General features: G+C 44.6%; 1 protein-coding gene across 1 annotated transcript; it reads right to left on the reverse strand.

Annotated features, from left to right (window-relative positions):
- Nucleotides 1-1,047: 1,047 nt before the first annotated feature.
- LOC120669667 (SPX domain-containing protein 1-like) lies at nucleotides 1,048-5,301 on the reverse strand. Its single transcript, XM_039949475.1, has 3 exons — nucleotides 4,759-5,301; nucleotides 4,513-4,645; nucleotides 1,048-1,803 (listed from the first exon to the last, which is right to left on the reverse strand). The coding sequence occupies exons 1-3, from the start codon at nucleotides 5,050-5,052 to the stop codon at nucleotides 1,349-1,351; spliced, it is 882 nt and encodes a 293-aa protein (XP_039805409.1). The 5' UTR covers nucleotides 5,053-5,301; the 3' UTR covers nucleotides 1,048-1,348.
- Nucleotides 5,302-24,763: the final 19,462 nt, after the last annotated feature.

Here is a 24,763-nt window from a genome sequence, read left to right on the forward strand (position 1 = left end):
GTGGGAGAGAGATAAGGGAGAGGGAGAGGTTGTTGCGGGAGAGGTAGTCGAGCGTCGGTCAGGTCTGACCCACGGCGTTATTTCTTTTTTCTTTCTTTACTGTGTGTAAAGAAAAAAACGCTCGGCAAATCAACCGTTTGCCGAGTGTAAAAAGAGGCTCTCGGCAAATCAATTTTTTGCCGTGTGCCCGAGATAAAACACTCGGCAAATAAAAGACACTCGGTATATGCTCGGTTTCCGGTAGTGAAAACGAGGTAGTATGGGGAATCCAAAAGTTGGCTGCCTGCCTGCCTGAATCCTTTGACACACCAAACCTACACACGCACATCACGCTCACACCACACGTACACAAACAAACCTACAACTACACTCAGATTAAATCACATCCTTCGTGAGATCACCGGGTCCATCCAAGACTCCGTAGGCGACGGGCGCGTCGCAATCCCTTTGTGACTCCACGCGTGAGAGGCAACGAAATTCTACGGAAACCTACTATTCCCATTGGGAAATCCCGGGACTAGCAGAGCTCGAACCCGCGACCAGTGGCCTCCGCACCTGGAGAGCACACCAACCGAGCTAAGGCTCGGTCCCCGACACCGTTTAGACTTTGAAGCCCAACTGCACTTTCAAATTTTATCACGCCCAAATTTCAAGTTTTCGAGCTGGATGCCTCAAAATTCAGCTGAAATACATTATTTTTAGCAATAGTTCAATTGGAAGAAATGCTTTGATCGTCAAAATGTGAGGTTGTAGCTGGAACATAATAAGGTCTCTTAATGTTTTTCCGCCAGCAATGCATCATTACGTGTGACGTGCCCAACGCTTGCCATAGTTGTCGCAACAACACACGACTCTGTTCGCTTGGCTGTGGCTGAGGGCTGATTTATTATGAGAAAAAAATACTGCTGGCCAGTGGTTGATGCTGATTTAGTATAAAAGAAAAACATTGCTGGCTGTGTGGCTGACAAACTCAAGAACATCAACCTATGGGCATCGTTACACCTCACAAGCAGTAAAGAGCAACACCAAGCTCACAAGAACAAAATCAGCAATCCCAAATGATAAAACTCAGTTAATACTTGTAGATCAGCAAAAATACAGGATCAATTCACAATAGTGAATAAAACCACCTCACTTCTGTCTGATGGTTATGCTGGGATTCTATGATTTAACAAGGTATATTGATCAACATTTCCACCATTTTACATCTGTTAGGAATCCTGAATTCATACAGATTACTGAATATACGACGGAGAGATTGAGATCCCACATCCCAGTCCCATCTCCAGCAAATGTCAAGACTAAAATTGTTGCGAGTTGAAGCATCTGATGTTGCACACTCGTCATGTCATTTGGCAGCCTGCTCTATCACAGGTATTTTGTTCCACCTCTCTGGCTCTTCGGGCGCATTGTTGCCCTGAAGTGGTGGCAACGAGAACATGCTGACAGTCGAACTCTTGCTCCGGATCTCCTTCAGAGACCTAAGCGCCGCAACTGTGCTTTTCATGTACATGCTCTCCATGTACTCAATCTCATCTAATTCTGGAATACCATCGCCGTTTAACAAGGAAGAAGTGGGATTAGCTGGTTTTTCTTCATCATTGCTATCTCCTTTTCCATCTTCCCTTGATACAGATGGTTCACTAGTCGGTAGGAACTGCTCCAGCATGGCTTCGCACTGCTTCACAAGTTTGTATAGAAGGTCAGTGGTGAAGAAAGGCTGCTGCAGGACTTTCTGGATGAAAGGCAGCCGGATCAGGGCTCCAGTTCTCTTGTCATATTTTTTGAGGATCTTAACCAGTCCTGTAAAGGGCAGCACAGGACATAAGAATATAAGTGATAAAAGGTCTTTCTAGCTAAGATAACAAGATAGTACTAATCCTTGAGCATTAAGAGATTCAGACAACAACACCACCACCACCACCACCACTGTGTTGACATAACAAAATCCAACCAACAGAATTACCATATATGCCAACAATGCAGCAAGCATGTTTACTATACTGAATTGACTGTAGTTAGTCTCTCAAACAACACCATGTTCTAAGCACAATTCTCATACAACCTGCTTCAAATTTCAGATAATATATTATTACAAGGTTTCTGCTTTCACGAAACGAAAAAAATTATATGGACTACAAAATCAGCAGACAACAAATTCTTCTAATGCATATGTTATTTTTTATTAGCTGGTGACATGGTGATGCCAGTGGAAAATGACATAGAAAATATTCCTTTTTTTTGCCAGTATTGTCTTGCATGGCTAACAGGCTGACTTCTGACCTGGCACAGCAATATATGGTACCTAATGATGTGCCCTACCCGAGAACCTTATCCTCAGAAATGGCCCGGAGACAATCATGATAACACTCTGTAAAGGTTGCCACTAAAGGCACCATTGCTCAACTCAACTGCAATAGATCAACACTATATTGGGAAAATATGATGATCAAAAGCGTCAACCACTTGCAAATTCCTATTTGCAAAAGCATATGAGTACAAAAGGAGTAAAAAAATAAACAACAGAAATGAGTCACGAATTACAGAACACAAATAGTAAATCATTCCAGTTCAGATATCCCAAAGAAAGGAACTGATAGCTGTAAGGTTCAAATTAACAGCTTGCAGCTTGTCCCAATTCACAAAAATAAGAACATAAAAAATCGTACAGCTTTTAGTGTTGCAGTATCAATTAGAAAGCCAAGTAAACTTTGTGTGTGTGTCTAGACTTCAGATTCAATTTAATAAACATGCATGTCAACCGATCAACAAATATATTGACTCAAACAATTGTCTCTGAACGCACATGCTTGAATATTAGAGCAAAAAGAATGCAGTCAATGGATCTTAAGATGCAGTCAATTTTTAGGGAAGATGGATCCCTGATCAATGAAACCACATGAACATCCAGGTCATTTTCAGTTAAACAGACACATGAGAACAGAGAAAATGTTGCTCGCAAGTGGGAGATGTGCGTTAGTGGCACACTTTCTGGACATCAGTAGACTATCAGATGATTCATAACTCTGACGCAGCACTGTAAAGGTAACAGGAGCAGCCAAATATCAAAGGCTGATATTATGGTGAGTGGTCACAGCACATCCACTGAAGCCATTATGCTCGAGGACATGATGACAAGAGCAACTAGTCACTACCTTCAAGTTCATGACAGCTCACAAAATTTGACTTTATATGAGTAGCCTACCGGGTACCGGCTACCTGTATAGTACTAGCAAACCAATCTTGCATTGCAGGTAATGTTATAGTAGTCACTAGTCAGGTGCATCTCAGCCAAGCAGAAAGAATCTTGGCTCCACTAATGAAGCTTGCAAAATTAGCAATTCAAATCTAGAACAGAACCACATATTCATAATTGTTACCTATTTATTTATTTTGAAAAACTGGAAGGCCACATATAAGTGGCAAAAGGAAAAGGTTTAGTGTATAATAGTAATGTCCCGGATGAATAAAAGCAGAATGCTTTCATATGAGTAAAAACGGATAAGGAAAACCACAACACGGTCTTACTGTCTCAAAAAAAAAATCGATTTGACTATGAACCTGAGACGGTGCAGCATATTTTATCTTGTCAGTAAACCACAAGCACTAATTCATTGTCAGTTTACTGAAGATAGTTTTTTCTTGAGATATTATACAGATTAAATACAGTAAAGCAAAATAGCATTGGGCCACTTTGTGCCTGACGAATCAAATAAAATTGAGCAACGCCGCAAGGCACCATAGTAAAAGATAACATCCATTAATTAATCCCAATCCATGTGAAAAACCCCGCAGATGTGAACTAAAAACCTGTCAGATGCGTTGTTGTGGGTGTTACGGAGGAAGTATGAACTATGGTGACTATCGAGAATAAAAGCTGGTTTTCGTTTGTTTCTTTTCTATTTTTACAATTACTTAGAGTCAACTAGCTGAATAAATTATCAACTGTCATGTCTCGCTACAACATGCTCCAAATTGAAGATGTGTTCTTGTATGGTATGAAACATCTATTTGCAAAAGAAATGATGTACTTGCATTCATGTGCCAGAGATAGCCAATTTCTCGCGAGAAATCAATCCACTTATCGCAGCTCGCAATTTCTCTCTGGAGCACATCTTTTTAGCAATACAGTTTCGTCATTAGCAAGGATCGCGTGCCATTTCAACTGACTGATGTCCCTACTCCACGACAGCGACATGATTGTCCCCTTGCTGACAAGCAGCACAGCAAGTCGTCTCTTTACTGACCCATGTTGACAAGAACTATTAGCTAGATCCACGAATCTAGATGCTTCCTTCTTCCGCAATTAAGCGCGCAGGTTAAATTGCTTCACCAGGCTACTTACTACTCCTTACTACTACCCAAAATACACAGACAAGACACTTTCCAAGAAGAGATAAACAACAGCAGAGACAACAAATTACTGGAAATTTAAGCAACTTTGCATCAGGACGGCATGAAAGCAACACTAATGCGATGCGGCGGGTCGGGGGCGTGCGGCGGAGGACTCACCGGTGTAGTTGAGGGCGCTGTAGTTCTCGAGCAGCACCATCTCGCCGTGGAAGTCGACGATCTCCTTGCGCGCCCGCATGAGCTCCTCCTTGGACTCCTGCCCGGCCACCCTGGCCACGAGGTCCTGCAGCTCCTGCTCCAACAAACCGGGGCCACCGGCAGCCCAGACAACCCGATCAGATCAAGGAACACCGCAACCATCGGGGGAGGAAGGGAGGAAGGAGCGGGGGCGGATTGGGCAGGCACCTTCTGGCGGATGATGTACTCCTCCTCCTTCTCGACGAAGAAAGAGTTGAACTTGTCGAGCTCGGCCCCCAGGAGCCGCATGAAATCCGCCTCCTCGGGCGTCATCGCCGCCGCCGGGGACGCGTCGGCCTCCCCGGCGTCGTCGCGGCGGGCCCGCTTGGGCTGCCGCTCGGCCCCGTTCCCGGCGCCGATGAGCTTGAGGCGCTTCTTGAGGTCCTTGTAGGACAGGAACTTGTCGCGCCACTCCGGCAGCGTCTCCACGATCTGCCCGCTGAGGCTCTTGCCGAACTTCATCTCAGCCGCCCAGTCGCGGGAAAAGAAAGGAGATTTCCGGTGGGCGTGCGTGCGGGTGGGGGTGGATGGATTGCACGACTGCACGGATTGCGCCGGTGATCGTCGCGGTGGGGGGCGGACGGGGGTGGTGAAATAGAGGGAGGGCGGGGAGGGGAAAGGGACGGAGGGAGGGAGAGGGAGGCGGGCGGAGGATATGCGGGGCGGGGAGGTGGGAAGCGGCGAATATTCGCGAGGAAGGATATTATTGTTGCGGTGTGCGCGCGACGCGAGTTTATTCCTCTCGACGACCCCGCACTCGCTCGCCGCCGAAAAGGCCACTCCGAGCGGAGGGTGGAGTAGTGGACGCGGAAGCCGCCGAGGTGAGGCGGGGGGAGAGGGAAGGGAAGGCACGGTGTGAGGTGGCGGTGGGGGCGTGCCGCTGTGGGGTTATGCGGCGAAACACGGCTGAGACGCCAGGCGGTCGGGGAAGAAGGGCTTTGCCGGTGGGCTGCGTTGGGTGGTTTGCAACTCGCGGCTTCTCGCACGTCACAAGTGGTAACGGTTCCATGCTTCAGTGCCAACTGCCAAGTCATCCTTACGTGGATGGATATTTGTATGCTTTTGGAAAAAAACGAAACGTGTTTCAGTTTTTTGTGTTTTATCAGGGGCGAAGCTAGCTCTAAATTTACCGTGGTGAGCATGCAAAAATTTTGTAGCAATATATGATGAATATGAGCGTAGCTAGTGTAGAAAATTTTCTTACCCTGGAATGCAACGTTGCCCCCTGGTTTTATGTGATGAGAAGATTAGTTTTGCTTATGGATGTACAAAGAAACTTGTGTAAAGGAGCACACCTCCTAAGTAACTAAATGCTCCTGGAAATTTAGAAACGGAAACTACCACGCTCGGATGTCCGACGAAAATTTGTTGTCGTATGCTCCAACGGTCGGTCGCGACAATGAAAGACAACAGTTGTTGTAACATCCCGTGCAACGAAAAATACATTTTCTTGTGCTAGCTTTTTCCGACAAATTCTAAATTTGTGACGGAACACCACATCATGTTTCATGCAACATCGGTCGAGAATATTCATCATCTAATAAAGCAAATAGCCTAGCAGCACTCAAAATGTGACACCAGCACATTAAAGAGAGCTCTGCAACATAAAAATACATATTGTAAAAACAATAATGAATAAGTATAGCCTCGACTGAATGATATGTTGCAATGTAGCAAATCACATATTACAAACAACACAAAACACCAATAGAAACTTCATAAAGAGTCGAAGTAAATACACTTAGTGAGGAGTCGGCACGTGCTAGCTGCGAGGTGGTGGATGATGACCAGTGGGCAGCGGAGTAGAAAAAAATAGTGGTTAGTATGGTGGCTAGCAGCAAGCTGCCGAAAATAAGGTGCATATAAGTTGGATGACGGAGTATGTTACATCGTCTCTAAAGAATCAAAATACATATCAGAGAAAAAGAACATAATATCCACACGGTTGACAAAAGTAGCATCTACCTTAAAAGCGGGGAGAAAATTGAATTCGTGGATCCTTCAACGAACAATTTGTATGCATAGCTTTGCATGAATTAGTATAGTTTCAAAGATCATTTATGATAACATCGACGATCCAAACAATGGTAAGATATGCCCAGTGCCACTCCTTTTGTCTAATGTCTATTGAGACGGTCGGCATCAGTTCACATCTTAAAAATCAAACATTTATGTCTCCATTGGAATATCATCTCTTTGTTGGAATTAAAGTTTGAATAATCTGCATGAATTGTTTCTCCAAATAACACATGAAGCGGTTGCTCACGTATCTAATTTTTTCCGGCATAAACATGTATGCAAATTACGGAACTTTGAAGTATTTCTTAACCAAAAAAAATATAGTATTGTTATCCGGTCTGACCATGTGCTAATAAGGAGAGAAAAACACCAGTTGCTTGGACCACTAATTAAGTTGGAAAAGATATTTGAGCTGGGAGGTGGAGATTGTGAGCACACACTACTAGAAAACGGGCCATCGGTCCTGGCCAAAGGTACCAGCTGCTGTTGCAGCCGGTACCGATGGTACCCATCGGTACCCATCGGTACCGGTTGCAACAGTAGCTGGTACCTTTGGCCATCGACGATCTTGTGGAGGGAAATTGGCACCGGGTGGTGGTACCAACCGGTTCCAATGCTTCACCATAGAAACCGGTCTGAACCACCACCCGGTACCAAATGATGGCGGCGCTAAAGGAACCGGTTTATAGGAATAACCGGTTCCTATGGAAATGAAACGTGGCAACTGCCAGGAGCTCAGGACTAAGGCACCGGTTGGTGCCTTGACCCGGTTCTATTGAATTAATTTTAGCACCGGGTCATTGAAATCAACCGGTGCTTTTCGCCCGAGCCTATAAATACCCCAGCTCCTCCCCCTCTCAAGATGCCGTGAACTCATTGTTCATGGCAGCTGAGTGGGGTGAAGGGAGGCGAATTTTTGCTTTTTTTTTGAAAAAAAGGTTAGTTATTTTTCTTTATAACTTAGCAATTAATTTTTAGAAACAGTTATTACTTGATTTAGTTTATATATGTGATAATTATTTTTATTTGTAGCATATTATTGTAGTTATATACGTTATCAATTTATTTGATATTTGAATACTATCAAATTATTGTTTTTATATGTTTTTCAATTTATTTGATAAGTGAATAGCATCTATTTATTATAGTTATATGCATTATCAATTATATAAATATATTGTTATAAATTGGTAGTATGAATGAACTATTTGTACAGTACAATGATGTATATAAATGTATTGTGGACCCAGATGAGTCGGCAATGGATGTACATGGCCGACCGGCGTTCAAATGAGTTCATGGATGGCGTGCATGAATTCATAGAAGCGGCCGAGAAACACAAGTATGGCGGTTTCGTTCGTTGTCCATGCAAATTCTGTAAGAATGAGAAGGATTACTCATCATCAAGAACCATCCATAGTCACTTGTTCAATAGTGGTTTCATGCCGAACTACTATGTTTGGACCAAGCATGGCGAAAGAGGAATTGTGCTGGATAATAATGTAGAAGAAGAGGACAGGATTCCTGACTTTGCAGCCAATTATAATTCCTTTTTCAACGACACTGCAATGGGTGAGCCTGAAGAAGATACTGAAGGATACGTTGTAGAAGATGATCTTGGTCAGATGCTGCGCGAAGCTGAGGAAGGTTGCGAAACAGAAAAGGAATCGAGAGATCTGAAGCGTATGTTGGAGGACTACAGAACATTGTTGTACCCTGATTGCAAACAAGACCAAAAGAAGTTGGGTACCACATTGGAATTATTGCAATGGAAGGCATTAAATGGTTTGTCTGACAAGGGATTCGAGGAGTTGCTGAAACTTATAAAAAACTTACTCCCTGAGGGTAACACCTTGCCGGAGACAACATACGAGGCAAAAAAGTTGTTTGTCCTTTAAGATTAGAGTCTCAGAAGATACATGCTTGTCCTAATGACTGCATCCTATATCGAGGTGAGTATGAAAATTTGGATTCATGCCCTGTATGCAACGCATGCCGGTATAAGATTCCTCGAGATGATCCAGGCGACGTTGAGGGGATGCGTGTCAAGAAGAAGGTGCCTGCCAAGGTGATGTGGAGTAAGTTCGCCGGATTCATTTTGAACGAGATCTTGGATCCTAGAGGCGAGTTCTACCATGACGTTCACATCTATAGAGGACTTCCATCGACATCCTGAGGGGACTAGTAGTTGGACGGCTAACATGACTTGTACATTTGTAAATATTTTTAAACATTATGCCTTGATGTTTGTAAATTTGTAAATATATTAGTTCATCTAATTAGCTTAATTATATGCTCGCATTTCACTTTTAGTTAGTTTCAAATATTCTCTGAAAACGAACACGAACAACCAATGAACGTAGAGTACTGTAGAGCTTGAGTGCGTTTAGCAATTATAAAAGAATAAATAGTAATAAATATAACAAACAAAACTAGATTTGGGGGAAAAAAGGAAAAAGTCATTGGTACCGGTTGGAAATACCAACCGGTACCAAAGGGGCTGCCACCTTACGTCAGCGTGCAGCCTCTTTGGTACCGGCTGGTATTTCCAACCGGTATCAATGGAAGCCTAAGGCACCGGTTGAAAAACCCGGTGTCTTAAATCGAGGCCAATGGTCGCGGTTGCGGGGCACCTGTTGGGAAACCGGTGCCTTTGGCCTTTCTCAGCCGGTGCCCAATGCCCGTTTTCTAGTAGTGACAACTGCTCAAAGAGGGGATCAACATTATTCAAATGCTGCTAGGTAAGATATCCATAGGAATATTCCTAGCAATAATAATCACGCCTCATTGACACACCAAGCTCGTGATGTGTAATGATAAGACTGAGCTGTGCCCTGACATATTTCCCTTGTTTTTCCCTCTGAATACCTAGTTTCAATTTCTTTCTTGTTGGGTTTGTAATTTATACATACAATTTGTGTAGTAGGAGCAAATACATGGCATATTTAACTGATAAATAAATGTCAACAAGATATTCTAAGATGGCTGAATTTTGCTATTAACCTGGAACACCCTACTCCTCTTCGACAGAATAAATAATTGATTAAAATAAAAAAAGTGACACTAAATTGAAAAACTGACCTTTTCCTGCCAAAATTAATATATACCATGCGCTTTGCAATCGCCATTTTATCATTTGCTTTCCCATCTATTCCATTTCCACAGATAGCGCAATTTTTTTTTTGAGGAACCGCAATATTACTTTCTTTCAAAAGTATCAGAACGAGAAACAAAAAGTGTACAATTCTCAATACCCACATAACTCACCAACAACAATCCTATTCAAAATATCATGGCCTCAAGATCTAAGGTCATGTAGAAGCGGCGACTCGACAGTGTTGGAGACAACACAAAGAAAGAAAACCACCTGCCATACTTGAATCCAAAAAAGAAAAAAAAACGCCTGCCATACGCATAAATGGACGCAGTGTTTACTGGGAGCAGAAGATCCAAGCAGCACTCCAAATATTCTATAGTACCCGCATGGCATGACCACCCTGCTGGCTGCCGCGGCGATGGAAGATTCCGGGCATAATTCTTTCCCGGAAGTGGAATATCCAAGCGGATATGTCCCAGATCCTCTGCGCGTCCCTGTCCTGGCCTTAAAAGCCCCGGTCCTTCTCTGTCAGCTTCTCCTCTAAGGCCCTAACAACCCAAGAAAAAAAAAGAAACAGCAGCTTCCATGAGAAGATCCGGAGATTATCGCGTCTCGCGAAGCCGCTGCTTTACCCCGATCACTCGAAAGCTGGGGCGAGCTGTCGTCTGGAAGCTGTAGATGGGCACACTGTGGCACTGGCTTCTGTTTACTCTAATGTTAAGCATTCTGACTTGTCGAAACAGTGATGTGGCTGACGAGATATTGGATTCTCTTAGACTTCTCTTCATGTGAACGTGTGGTTCTCATCTCACGAGTTCTCACGACACACTTCGGGTTGTTTGATTATTTTAAGGAAGATATGGAGAAACCGTCCGGTTTTTTAAGGAAGGGGTTCAAAAGTTGTAATAGGAAGAGACCAAGTGGCCACTCATGTTGGGTGTGGTAGTTGGTCAAGTAAAGTGGTATTGGTCAGTGAGGAAAGCACGTGACTTGCTAGATTCAAACTGCAGTCCACGTAAGAAGACCGTGGAATATGTTTGTCGTGTGTTGGTATGGTGGAAAAGTACGTATGACTATTGGTCAAACTTTTAGGTCCATATAGGTGACCGCTATGTGCGGCTTTTTGTCGTCCCCATTTTGAATTGTTAATGGACCGTAGGTCTTGTGGATATATTATCCAAATGTACTTTTTGGAAAAATACATAGTTGTAGTTGCAATAAAGTTATTCCAACCATATGGATACTTTCAAAATCATATATAGCTTGCTAGAAAATTGTTAGTTTCTCGATCTTAGACTACACCATGTTTTACTCTATTGAGATATACACACTATTGTTTGGCTCATACACTATGGTTTACTTCTGCAGTTAAAATGTGCGCTAAACTCATAGTTTTCCTTAGGTTTGCATGCAAATCCAATAAGAAATTGTAAGTTCTAGAGTTTTTTTTTAAATATAGCGTGTTCACTTTCAGTGCGGAATATAATCTAAAACAATATAAACAATTATTAATTAACTCTTCATTTGTTTGTCCACCTCTACTTTACCGTTTGATTCCGATATCTTTTCTCCTCTCCAAAATTCGCGGGCATAGCCCATAGATTAGACAAAAATGGTGCACTAACCACTAGTATATACTACTATTCCTTAAGCATATGGTTGCAAACCAAGTTATTCCAATATAATGATCACGTTGCAACTTAAAAGAATGTCATTGTGGCAACAGCAACCATCGAAATAATAACCTTTTCGTACTTGCTAACCTGCATTTGGCGCTTCTCGCATGCATGCTATTTTCACTATCGTTATGGAAATGAAGCTAGATTGCTAGAACATGATGCACTCGTCGTCCTACAGTAGTGTTACACTTACTCCGTCCATATATCTGGCCATCGTCTCTCTTGCACAAAAGATCGCTCCAAGAGGGTACCATCTTTCTAGGTTGATGGACAGTGGACAGGCAGCAGGGGCTGAACTCTGAAGCCTGAGCCTTGTTTGGTTTTGGGTAGCACAAATAGTATAAAAATTTTGACTAATAATTAGGATATTAAATGAAGGTAGTTTGCAAAACTAACTCCACAACCCTGCGCTACTTCGCGAGACGAACCTAATGAGGTCTTTGACCGCACGGGTAGAGGTTGGTTACTGTAGCATTACTGTAGCAAATCATCGATTAATTACCGTCATTAGATTCGTCTCAAAAAGTTACACATGTTCGTGAAAAAGTTTTGCAAATAAACTTCGTTTAGTACTCCATGCATGTAAAATTTTTTTCTCGAAAATTATGTGTTATTTGTGATACCCAAAACCAAACAGGGCCTGAAACCGTGGAAACTAGCAAGGCTAGGGTCCCCTTGTCCAGCAGCACGGATTCCCCGGAAAATGATCCGAATCTAGGAAGCACCTCTCTGCATATTCTTGGGCAGATGCCTTCGTCACTGTTGTGCAGCCAATTTTCCCCGTCTCTATTGCAGTATCAATGCATTGTTGAGGTTTGAAGATGTGAAACTTGTTAACGGACTGTGTGTAACGGACATCGTGCACCCTAATCGCCAAATGACATCGAAAGGCATATCCATGGCGGCTTCTTGATCGTTTCCGAACTAACGCAGGATATGCTCGTGATTTGCTAGCTATTATGCCGTGCCCACTTCACTAGTGAATCGAGCTTTGAGAAGCTCTGGGTCAATGGCAAGCAGAGACTTCGGTGACGGCGTGGTGATCTGTTTAGAAGTATTTTGGATCAGAAAACCTTGGAAACTGACTCTCAATTCCAGAGAGGTTTTGTTGGATGTGAGACCGTGGTGCCAAACTTGTAAGTGGTTTCAGTCAGTGGCGAAGCCAGAACAAATTAGGGTGGTTGCGTCACTTTACCAAGAACATAATGGCGTATGTAGTTTTTAGACAATATTGTTCATATAATAATGCAACGAGACATTTTTAACATCAATAGTAGTATAATCTATATAATGGGAATGATGTAACAAAAAATATAGAGAAATAAAAAAATACACCATATTAGTTAGTGTAGTATGACGAAAGAGAGAAGGCCAAAATCTGAGCGTCTACTAGATATCAATGAAACCCTTTCATGAATTCACCACTCTATTTGTAGAAGCCCGGAATTTTAATTAAATATTACCTTAGATACAAAATCTTGTAAATATGGACTCATATTGACATTTGCTCAGTTCAAAGAATAAGTAGATGCTTCAAAATTTTCATTTGATTTGCAATTTCCCTGGAACTCTATCTTGCAGTTTTAAAGGCATTGTAAACAAAATCAGATTAATAGAAAAAAATTTCAGAAAGCATCGATGTTTTAACCAGATTAATTGAGAAAAAGGCATCAGTTTCTTGCCATTGAGATGTGCACTTGTTGACTACACAAAGTACAAACAAATAAGAGCAGCAGGTGTCCGAGCAGCAACGCCCAATGAGGGTAAGTAACAACCTTGCTGCATCTAGGTTTCATCCATCCGTTGGATTGTCGCCGTCAGCGTGCAATGAGATAGCAATACTAGCAAGGAGCTGGCAAAAGGGTCACATACTTAAGATACATACTCCATCCGTCCTGAAATGTAGAGCATTCTAGGATTCAAAATTTGTCCTCAAATATAAGGCTATTTTCAATGTTGAAAGTAGACCCAACCATTTTAATTGTGCATCGTTTTCGGGTCTGTCTCAATAGAAAGACGTGCATGCAACCATATATGGAAGGTGCATGTGGGGAAGGTGCATGGAGAAATGGAATGATACCTTAATTAGCACATATTTAATGAACCAAATAGAGTTCCAATGCATAATAATTAGGGGTAGAAGATTCTTTTCTACACAACTATAATTTGTCTTAAAAACTCTAGAATGCCTACATTTCAGGACGGAGGGAGTAAATATTAGTTGATTGATTAATGTGAGCTTCAATAAGCATGGAGCATGTCTTGGAGAAGCCTATCTAAAAGGTCAATTCGCTTCTCATTCTTTGCTTTATCTGCTGGCTAGATCAATAAGGGTAGCAGAGTATTGGGGAGAGGGGGTGCATATAGGGGCTGAGATTAGAAAAGTATAATTTTTTTGGGGGATGTAAGCATTTAGGCCCTCTAGGTATGTTTCGGTGATTAATGACAATCATTATTGTGACTAATGAGCTTGTGCAGCTTAATGAATCATTATCGCTCATTTGGTCATTTGTTAAAGAGGGCCCTCAATTTCGTTATTCAAAAAGGCGATCTCGGTATTCAACTCAAATATATATCAAGACTAAAGATCTTTCTAGTCCTAAGTGTCGTAAGGTTGAGAAGGACACTTAGGTTAGTATAGGTTGTATAGTTTTGTAGTGATCGCACTATTAAGAGGGGTGGTCAAGTAACTTGAGCATGGACATGATCAATTAAAAATGGATGCACACTATGGTCACTCAGGTTCTAAGAAGTTCAAACAAGTGGTTTTCAACTTATATCTCAAGAATATTTGGATTTCATTCAAAGACTCAAATCAGAAAAGGCAAAATCAGAAAAAATATATACACCGGTTTAACCGACGACTCAACTTTTCTATACGTCGGTTAAACGCAGTTATCAGAGTCTGGACAGGTTCTATACACCGGTTGAACCGACGATGTTTGAAATTAACGTCGGAGCATTAGTCCAGAGTTGGTTTTTCCAGGGTGTTTCAAGTTCTATACACCGGTTAAACCGACGATGTTTGAAATCAAACGTCGGTGCAATTGACCAGTGAGATGGTTTTTCCAGGGATTTCAGAAGTTGTACTCACCGGTTAAACCGACGATGGATTTGAGTTAATGTCGGTGCAGTTGTCCAGAGAGTTGGTTTTTCAGTTGATCAGTGGACAACTACACTCACCGGTTAAACCGATGATACGTCGGTTAATCTGCCCAAGTTGTAACGGCTAGTTTTCCAAGTGGGCAGTTTACATTCATCGGTTAAACCGACGCTGGCTATTGGAGGTTCGTCAGATTAACCGGCGCTAAGCAGTTTTCTGGCAGCTTTTCTCCAACGGCTCTATTCGTGTGAGCTGCCTATATATACCCCTCCAATGGGTCATTTTGCTCTCTCTTGACACGTGAAAACATTCATACACTATACTATTGTTGAGAGCCACCTTGAGCTTCATCTTTCACACACTTGTTCATTCAATCATTCAAGAAGCAAGACTAAGGACTTGAGTAGAGAGAAGTTTGTGTGCATCCATTCTTAGTGATCGGTTCTTGCTCAAGTGAAGGCCCTAGCTTGTTACTCTTGGTGATTGGCAGCACCTAGGCGATATTGGTGATTGAAGGTGTTTCTTCCGGAGCTTGCCAAGGATTGTGGGAGCCCGAAGAAGTTTGTACATGGCTTGATCTCCACCACGCCGGGATGGTGAACGGAGACTCTTAGTGAGCGCCCAAGTCTCGGTGACATGGGAGGTGACAAGACTCTTAGTGAGTGTCACAACGTAGATTAGGGGTGTGTTCCAACACATCGACACCACGGGAAAAAATCCGGTTGTATCTTTAATAGCTTGTGTAGTTTGCTTAGTTAGCCGGTTGGTGAATTGAGTCTTACTAGCATTGCATAGGTTAAGGTTGCTTTAATTGTTTTAGAAATTTGAAAAAGACCCAATTCACCCCCCCTCTAGGTCCATCGATCCTTACAATTGGTATCAGAGCCTCGTTGCTCATTTGGATCATTAGGCTTCACCGCCTAGAACTATGGCTAAGATGGGTGATTCGCCGCCTCATTTCGAGGGCAAGAACTTCGCCTATTGGAAAGTTCGCATGGCCGCATACCTTGATGCAATTGTCCCCGAAGTGTGGTTGGCAACAAAGACCGGGTTCACCGGAACACCCACCTCGGAACAACTAAAGTGGAATGCAAAGGCTAGAAATGCAATTTTCGAAGCCATTAGTGAGGAAGTCTTTGCTAGAGTAAATGGCATGGACTTACCAAGTGATATTTGGAAAGAGCTAATTGAAATTCATGAAGGCTCCACAAAAGTTCGTGAACAAAAATATCACTTGTTTAGAGCTAAATATGATTCTTTTAAGATGCTAGCTCATGAAAATTGTAATGATATGTATTCTCGCTTGAATGTCATTGTCAAGGACATTAATGCTCTTGAAGTTTCTAAAATTGACAGTGACTCCATCAACCGCAAGATTCTCATGCTCCTTCCGAAGCCCGAGTACAACATTATCAATGCTATGCTTCAAAAGGAGAATCTTGATACGATGGAAGTGGGAGAGCTTGTGGGCAAAATTCGCGCTCATGAAATGGGTATCCTTGGTATGTCCGAAGAGCCAACTACAAGCAAGTCAATCGCTCTCAAAACCAAGGCAAACAAGCCCCGCAAGCTCAAGATGATCAAGCAAGAATCAAGCTCAAGCAATGAAGGAGAAGATCATCATAAAAGCTCATCCGATGATGAAGAAGATGGAGAACTTGCTCTCATGATGAGAAAGTTCACACGCTTGAGCGACAAGATAAACAAGAAGGGTTACAACTTTGACCCAAAAAGAAGAATGTTCCGGCCAAGGAAAGACATCAAGAACAAAACTTGCTACAATTGTGGAGAAAAAGGTCACATCTCTCCAAATTGCCCCAAGCCGGACAAGAGAAAGAAGGACAACAAGAGCAAGCATCGCCATGATTCAAACGAAGATGATGAAGATGAAAAGAAGAACAAAAACAAGAAACTTGGGAAGAAGAAGAGCCATGACAAGAAGACCAAGCTCTTCCCAAAGAAAAATGGCAACGCCAAGAGAAGCTTCTTGGTAGAAAAACAAGAGTGGGCGATCGATATCTCATCAAGCGAAGAGTCAAGTGATGAGGAAGAAGATATCGTCACCATCGCCCTCACCAACGAAGAGTCATCGCTACCTCCACCTCCCATGTTGCTCATGGCAAAAGGTAAAACAAAGGTATGTGAGGAGGATAGTGATAGTGACAATGAGCTTGACCCTTATGAGTTCACTAACCTCATTAATGAGTATACATCCGTTATCAAGAGGGAAAAGGGCAAAGTCAAGATTCTTGATAGCATTCATGCCAAGTTAGAGCTTACCCACTCCGATTTGCTTGGCAAGTACAATGACTTGCTCAAAAAGCACAATGAGTCAATTGTACTTGCTAAGCAAGTTGAAGAGAGCCACAAAAAGCTTAAACAAGAGCATAGGGAGTTGGGTCACAAATATCAAGAACTTGAATTTGCCTATGAAGCAATTGACCCAAGTCTTGAGAACTTTGTCAATGAAACCATTGAAAAGGTCAATGCTTCTACTTCATGTGATGACCTACTCATTGATGCAAATGCCACTAATATTGTGTCCGAGCTTGCTCCTTCTAGGGAAAATGAATTGATGGATCAAGTGGCAAGCCTCAAGAGTAGTGTGGAGAAACTCTCAAGAGGAGAATATATCCTACTTTCGAGTCTTTGGTTGCAAATTCTTCATTTATAAGAAGAAAAGGCTCGGTAAGTTTGAAAGTAGATGTGATGAAGGATTCTTTCTTGGTTATGCATCAAACTCCAAAGCATATAGAGTATTCAATCAAACCTCCAGGTTAGTTGAAGAAACATGTGATGTGGAGTTTGATGAATCTAATGGCTCCCAAGAGGAGGTTGTTGGCTATGACAATATAGGAGATGAGGAGATTGATGAAGCTTTGAAGAAGATGTCCATTGGGGATATCAAGCCGGAAGAGGTGCATGAAGGCAATGATCAAGGGGGAGGACCTTCCTCATCTATACCAAGCACCTCCACGGCACTCCAAGTGGATGAAGATCAAGAAAAAGATGATCCACAACCTCAAGAGAATGTGCCAATGCCAACACCCCAAATCCAAGAACAAGAAGAGCAAAATGTTCCACCACAAGCACAAGTCACCCATGATCCACCCTAATAAACATCCACGCATGAACCGCTAGTGAAGCATGGTCGTATCTCCAAGGATCATACAATTAATCAAATCATTGGTAGTCCTTCCAAGGGAGTAAGAACTAGCTCTAAGCATGCTTCATTTTGCGAATATTACTCGTTTGTTTCTTGTATTGAACCCACTAGCATAGAGGAAGCACTTGAGGACTCGGATTGGGTGATGGCCATGCAAGAAGAATTGAACAACTTCACCCGCAATGAAGTTTGGGTCCTCGAAGCTCCTCCGAAAAACAAGAACGTCATCGGCACCAAGAGGGTCTTCCGAAACAAGCAAGATGAACATGGGGTGGTGATACGCAATAAAGCAAGACTTGTGGCAAAAGGGTTTTCTCAAGTCGAAGGTTTGGATTTTGGTGAAACTTTTGCTCCGATCGCAAGACTTGAAGCTATCCGCATCCTTCTTGCTTACTCTTCACATCATAATATCAAGTTATATCAAATGGATGTGAAAAGTGCATTCTTAAATGGCGTTATTAACGAACTTGTTTATGTTGAGCAACCTCCCGGGTTTGAAGATCCGAGGAATCCTAACCATATTTATAGGTTGCACAAGGCACTCTATGGGCTCAAACAAGCTCCAAGGGCGTATGAGAGGCTTCGTGACTTCCTAATCATGCAAGACTTCAAAATCGGGAGGGTGGACACCACATTGTTCACAAAAGACGTCAACGGGGATCTTTTCATTTGTCAAATTTATATTGACGATATTATCTTTGGCTCAACTAATGACCTACTAAGCCATGAGTTTACTACCATGATGTCTAGGGAATTCGAGATATCCATGATCGGCGAATTGACCTTCTTCCTTGGTTTTCAAGTCAAACAATTAAAGGAAGGGACATTCATCCATCAAGAAAAGTATACTAAAGATATCTTGAAGAAGTTCAAGATGGATGAATGCAAGCCGATCAAGACACCCATGGCAACCAATGGGCATCTCGACTTGGATGTGGACGGTAAACCGGTTGATCAATCCCTCTATCGTTCTATGAAAGGGTCTTTGCTTTACCTCACCGCATCTAGACCCGATATAATGTTTAGTGTGTGCTTGTGTGCCCGCTTACAAGCAAACCCAAAGGAATCACACCTCTCGGCTGTGAATAGGATCCTTCGGTATCTCAAGCACACCCCAAGCATAGGCTTGTGGTATCCCAAAGGCGCTAGCTTAGATCTCTTGGGATACTCGGATTCGGATTTTGCCGGAAGCCGTGTGGATTGCAAGAGTACCTCCGGGGGTTGCCACTTGCTTGGGCGTTCTCTAGTGTCTTGGTCGAGTAAGAAGCAAAATTCCGTGGCTTTGTCCACCGCGGAAGCGGAATATATAACGGCCGGTGCATGTTGTGCCCAAATCCTATATATGAAGCAAACCCTTTTGGACTTTGGTGTGAAACTAGATAGGATACCACTCCTTTGTGACAATGAAAGTGCCATAAAAATTGCCAAGAATCCGGTTCAACACTCTCGCACAAAGCACATTGATATTCGCCATCACTTCTTGCGTGATCACGAAGCTAAAGAAGACATATCTCTTCAAGGTGTGAGATCCGAGGAGCAATTGGCGGATATTTTCACAAAACCATTAGACGAGAGTACTTTTGTTAGGCTAAGGAATGAGCTTAATTTATTAGATGCGGCAAACGTCATGTAAGTTGCCTTGTCATATAGAAAAATGCATACATATAGGACACTTGTCTAACCATGGTAAGATAGTGATGAGCAAGGATTTAGCTAGAGGTGGTGGTCCACTTGTTTTCCTCCAGGCTTGTAGAAAGGCTCATCATGAAGAAGCTTCCCGTGGGTTCAAACTTGACAAGTAGAAATTCTCGTTATGCATTTTTTTGTCATATAGATGTGCACTTCATGTTTACTATTCTTTCGCATGTGGTTTTAGCTTGCACCATCATTGCATGCGTAAGGGTCACAAAGGAGATCACTTGATGAAAATGAGACTTGTTTCATATGCAAGATCTTAATTCATGAAAAGTGAAAAGAGCAAAGTGTTAGGTGCGTTATTGCCTAGTGAGTCATGTCTTGATGAGTTTGAAGCTCTTTATCTTCAATATTCCTATGACATGGTTCATACATTTTATTTGGCGCTTTGTCTCGCTTTGCGGCTTTTCCTTGTGTTTGAAAAGAAAATCTATTAAGCTAGTGTGCTACCCTATTTATTTTGAGGGGTAAAGTCGCCTATGCAAGTCCATTAACTTGAGTTTAGTTGAATTTTATAAGTTTATTGGACTTAGCATAGAAGAGTGAGCTGAGTGAAAGGTTTTCGGGTTCACCGGTTAAACCGACGCTTAATGGATCAATACCCATCGGTTTAACCGGTGTTACTAAGTTTCTGTCTCAGCTCAGACAAACCAGGCGTTCAACCGGCGTATGCAAAGGTCAGAACATCGGATCAACCGGTGAACGTAACCCAGATCTGACCCTAGCATTCAACCGGTGTTAGCAACGTTCAACCGGCGAGTTCAAAATGCATAACATCGGTTCAACCGGCGTTCAGATGTTTTTCTGCTGGAGTCTCGGGTGAACTGCACCGATGCAATCAACCGGCGTTCTAAACCTAAGCATCGGTTTAACCGGCGTTAAGGAAAATCGTGAGGCCCACTTATCATTTATCTCTCTTGCCCGCGGTCGCCTGCCTCACTTCCTCTGTTTTTTTCCCGACTCCGCGCCGCCGCCGCTCGTTCCGCCACTCCAGCGCTGCCGCTACACCTTGCCGCCGCCCGTGCACGCCGTCGCCAGCGATCCACGCAGCCGCTGCCTCACGCTCCACGCGCCGCCCGCCATCTAGGCCGCCGGCCCAAGCCGCCGCCACGCGCAGCCTGCACCACCGCCGCTCGCACGCCGCCCGCCTACGCCGCCCGCGTGCGCCAACCCCTATGCGTCGCCACCACTGTGTGCCTCCGCATCATTGCCACGCGCTCAGCGCCGTCCACGCTGCAGCACCCCCATGCCGTAGCCGCAGCACCTTCTCGCCAAGTGCTCGCTAAGTTTTCGACAGGTTGCCTGATCGAGATGGGTCGCGAGAAGAGGAAGGGAAAGGAAGTTGTGGTCGAGAAGCCCGTCCGCAAGCGGACCCATGCCGAGAGAGAGGCCGAGAGAGCTGAGATGGTGGCCAAGGCCGCCGAGGAGCAAGCGTCAGGCCGTGCTCGTCCGTTCGCGATCAGGGAGCAGCCAGCCAGGGGCAGGGGCAGAGGTCGAGGTATGGGCAGGGTCCGAGGTGCCAGGGCCACCAGAGCCACGACTGAGGCAGCTGCAGAGTCAGATCGCTCAGAGTCAGAAGCAGATTCAGTTGCAGCACTGTCAGAGCAGTCCCAGGGAGAGAGTGCTCAGGGGTCACCGACTCCACGACGTTCTGGCCGCACTCGGCAGACGTCCCCAGCCACAGGAGCCTCGTAGGTCCGTAGCAGCAGTTGCAGCAGCCCGTAGAGCCGAGGCCCTAGAGGCCGAGAGCGCAGTGTTCCGTATAGACACTGTTGTGCGTCTGGAGCCAGGTGTGCTGCTCCAGAACTTGACCAAGGCCAATGCGGTGAAGGTCAAGAGGCTCAGGTGGAGTGTTGGAGAGGAGGACTGGTTCCCCGTGACCCGTGACAGCAGGGTCGACTGTAGATTCTGGACACTACTTCAGGCCAGCTTCTACGAGACCTACCAGAGGCGAGGGCACAGGATCTTTCCGCACAGGGTGCTTGACTGGGTTTCTCTGAGGATAGCTACAGGGGGAGCAGATGTTAGAGAGCATTTTGCACACTTAAGAGGTCTGCCCAGGCTACTTCAGATGGAGCAGAACAGATATATCGAGGACTGGTTCAGAGTGTTTTATGCCACAGCCTGGATCGCTCCCGAGCGCAGAGCCGTACACTTCGTGTTTGGAGGCCAGGCGTTTGGCTTGTCCAGGGCGACGATTGCAGGGATTCTCGGAATCGATTTGGTTGATGTCTCCTTGCACGAGATGGTATATGGAGACGCAGATCCACCGCGCAGAGCGATGATTGGCGGGACTGCACCTTCTCACGAGGCGATCTCTCAGTGCTTCCGCCAGCCGTTTCCAGCGTCGTATGCCAGAGTACCCAGCTTGCTGACCCCAGAGGCGTACGCAGTTCACATGGCCCTCTGGAGGACTTTGTTGCCTAGGAGTGGCTAGCCAGAGGGGTTTACAGGCCTGCAGCAGCTGCTACTTCTACACATACTCACTCACGAGCCTTTTGACATTGTTGACTTTATTTTGGCTGAGATCGAGGATGTGATCATAGACGGGATGGGTGTAGTGCGCCAGTTTCCTTATGCTCACTGGATCAGCTACATATGCTCTATGATTGTGCCAGCTGAGTCACCCGTCAGTGCAGTATACCTTCAGGATGAGGCTCCCCGATTCCCAGTTTACCGTCCGACAGCTCCCCAGGACCGGAGGAGGGGCAGACAGGCCGAGAGAGCTGCTATGGCACGACTGTCACCTGAGGTGCAGGCCCGAGTGGCACAGGAGGATGAGGCACTGCTAGCTGCTAGGCACAGCTTCCCGGAGGAGATGATGAGATACACTGATCTGAGCTTGAGTCAGACTCCTCCGAGGACGACGAGTACTTTCGTGCACCCCCAGCAACTCACGACCACGAGGCAGGAGGTTCCAGAGAGCCAGCTCCAGAGTCACCAGCAGCAGCTACAGTCACAGAGTCCCAGGTGACTCAGCCGTCCGAGCTCACCTCTCTTCTTCAGCAGCTGGTCACTCAGCAGAGAGAGGATCGGATAGCACAGGAGGTGGCTAAGAGAGCTCATGAGGCTCAGCTCGCAGCCATTCAGTGGGAGGCTGCCCGAGGGCGTGCTGCAACCGAGGAGCGTTTTGTCGGACTCATTGACAGAGTTTCACAGAGGACAGACGCTCAGTTCCAGCAGATGCAGCAGGGCATGATGGCGATGTTCGGGATGATTACACAGCTTTACACTCACACCGGACTCGCCCCGCAGCAGCCAGGACAGCCAGGACTTCAGGGCGTTGGAGCTCCTCAGCTTGCAGTCACTCCAGCTCCAGCCCCTACTGCAGCTCCAGCTACCTCGGCGACACCGGAGACCACATTCTCGATGTCTGCACTCCTTGGGTCTGCCAGTCGTCCACTCTTCTCACCACTGCCAGCGACTACACTCTTCCAAGACTCTCCGTTGGCAGTTCAGTCAGTCGCCCTCCCCGTCGTACCACAGACACTACCTTCAGGGGGAGGAGGAGAGGAGTCTATAGTTCCGCAGTCGACGCAGCCGGCAGCTTCAGCAGTCACGACGTCAGACATTGACAATTCTTCTGCTGACCCGGCTACCACTTCTATGGACCCTCTTCTAGCCAGTGCCAGCACACGAGCCTCCACGACAGCTACACCTTCAGTTAGCTCAGACCCTCAGCTCCCGTCCGTCACCGAGGGCTCTCCGTCCGACGACGACGACGATGACGACGACCCGGACCGCTTCCTCGCCGTGCCGCGACAGCCGGATCAGTAGCTCGCCTTTTTGGTGCTTTGATGCCAAAGGGGGAGAGAGTCAGGGGGAGTCAGGGGGAGGGTAGAGCTAGAGAGAGCTCGTAGTTATAGGACTTTGATGTTTTATATCTCATTTGATGTTAGTTCATGAATATGTACTTTTGACGCTTGAGTATGCTGTGTTTTGAGACATATCTATGGATTTCGTTTGAGCCATTGAGCTCCTTGGTTCTCTTTCGAGTTTGCTTGAGTTTATCCTGTATTATCTTTCTCGCTCTCTCGTTATTATTTATGTTTATATTTGTGTTGTCATCAATCACCAAAAAGGGGGAGATTGTAAGCATCTAGGCCCTCTAGGTATGTTTCGGTGATTAATGACAACCGTTATTGTGACTAATGAGCTTGTGCAGCTTAATGAATCATTATCGCTCATTTGGTCATTTGTTAAAGAGGCCCCTCAATTTCGTTATTCAAAAAGGCAATCTCGGTATTCAACTCAAATATATATCAAGACTAAGGATCTTTCTAGTCCTAAGTGTCGTAAGGTTGAGAAGGACACTTAGGTTAGTATAGGTTGTATAGTTTTGTAGTGATCGCACTATTAAGAGGGGTTAAGGGCAAGTAACTTGAGCATGGACATGGTCAATTAAAAATGGATGCACACTATAGTCACTCAGGTTCTAAGAAGTTCAAACAAGTGGTTTTCAACTTATATCTCAAGAATATTTGGATTTCATTCAAAGACTCAAATCAGAAAAGGCAAAATCAGAAAAAGTCTATACACCGGTTTAACCGACGACTCAACTTTTCTATACGTCGGTTAAACGCAGTTATCAGAGTCTGGACAGGTTCTATACACCGGTTGAACCGACGATGTTTGAAATTAACGTCGGTGCATTAGTCCAGAGTTGGTTTTTCCAGGGTGTTTCAAGTTCTATACACCGGTTAAACCGACGATGTTTGAAATCAAACATCGGTGCAATTGACCAGTGAGATGGTTTTTCCAGGGATTTCCAAGTTGTACTCATCGGTTAAACCAATGATGGATTTGAGTTAACGTCGGTGCAGTTGTCCAGAGAGTTGGTTTTTCAGTTGATCAGTGGACAACTACACTCACCGGTTAAACCGATGATACGTCGGTTAATCTGCCCAAGTTGTAACGGCTAGTTTTCCAAGTGGGCAGTTTACATTCATCGGTTAAACCGACACTGGCTATTGGAGGTTTGTCGGATTAACCGGCGCTAAGCAATTTTCTGGTAGCTTTTCTCCAACGGCTCTATTCATGTGAGCTGCCTATATATACCCCTCCAATGGGTCATTTTGCTCTCTCTTGACACCAGAAAACATTCATACACTATACTATTGTTGAGAGACACCTTGAGCTTCATCTTTCACACACTTGTTCATTCAATCATTCAAGAAGCAAAACTAAGGACTTGAGTAGAGAGAAGCTTGTGTACATCCATTCTTGGTGATCGGTTCTTGCTCAAGTGAAGGCCCTAGCTTGTTACTCTTGGTGATTGGCAGCACCTAGGCGATCTTGGTGATTGAAGGTGTTTCTTCCGGAGCTTGCCAAGGATTGTGGGAGCCCGAAGAAGTTTGTACGTGGCTTGAGCTCCACCACGCCGGGATGGTGAACGGAGACTCTTAGTGAGCGCC

Source organism: Panicum virgatum, chromosome 4N (genome assembly GCF_016808335.1).
Source record: "Panicum virgatum strain AP13 chromosome 4N, P.virgatum_v5, whole genome shotgun sequence".
NCBI lineage: Eukaryota > Viridiplantae > Streptophyta > Magnoliopsida > Poales > Poaceae > Panicum > Panicum virgatum.

Coding starts and splice junctions, on each gene's coding strand:
- LOC120669667 (XM_039949475.1), bottom strand. CDS start 5,052: ATGAAGTTCGGCAAGAGCCTCAGCGGGCAGATCGTGGAGACGCTGCCG. Junction 4,646..4,758: donor AGTACATCATCCGCCAGAAG/GTGCCTGCCCAA, acceptor TTGTTGGAGCAG/GAGCTGCAGGACCTCGTGGC. Junction 1,804..4,512: donor CAGCGCCCTCAACTACACCG/GTGAGTCCTCCG, acceptor TGCCCTTTACAG/GACTGGTTAAGATCCTCAAA.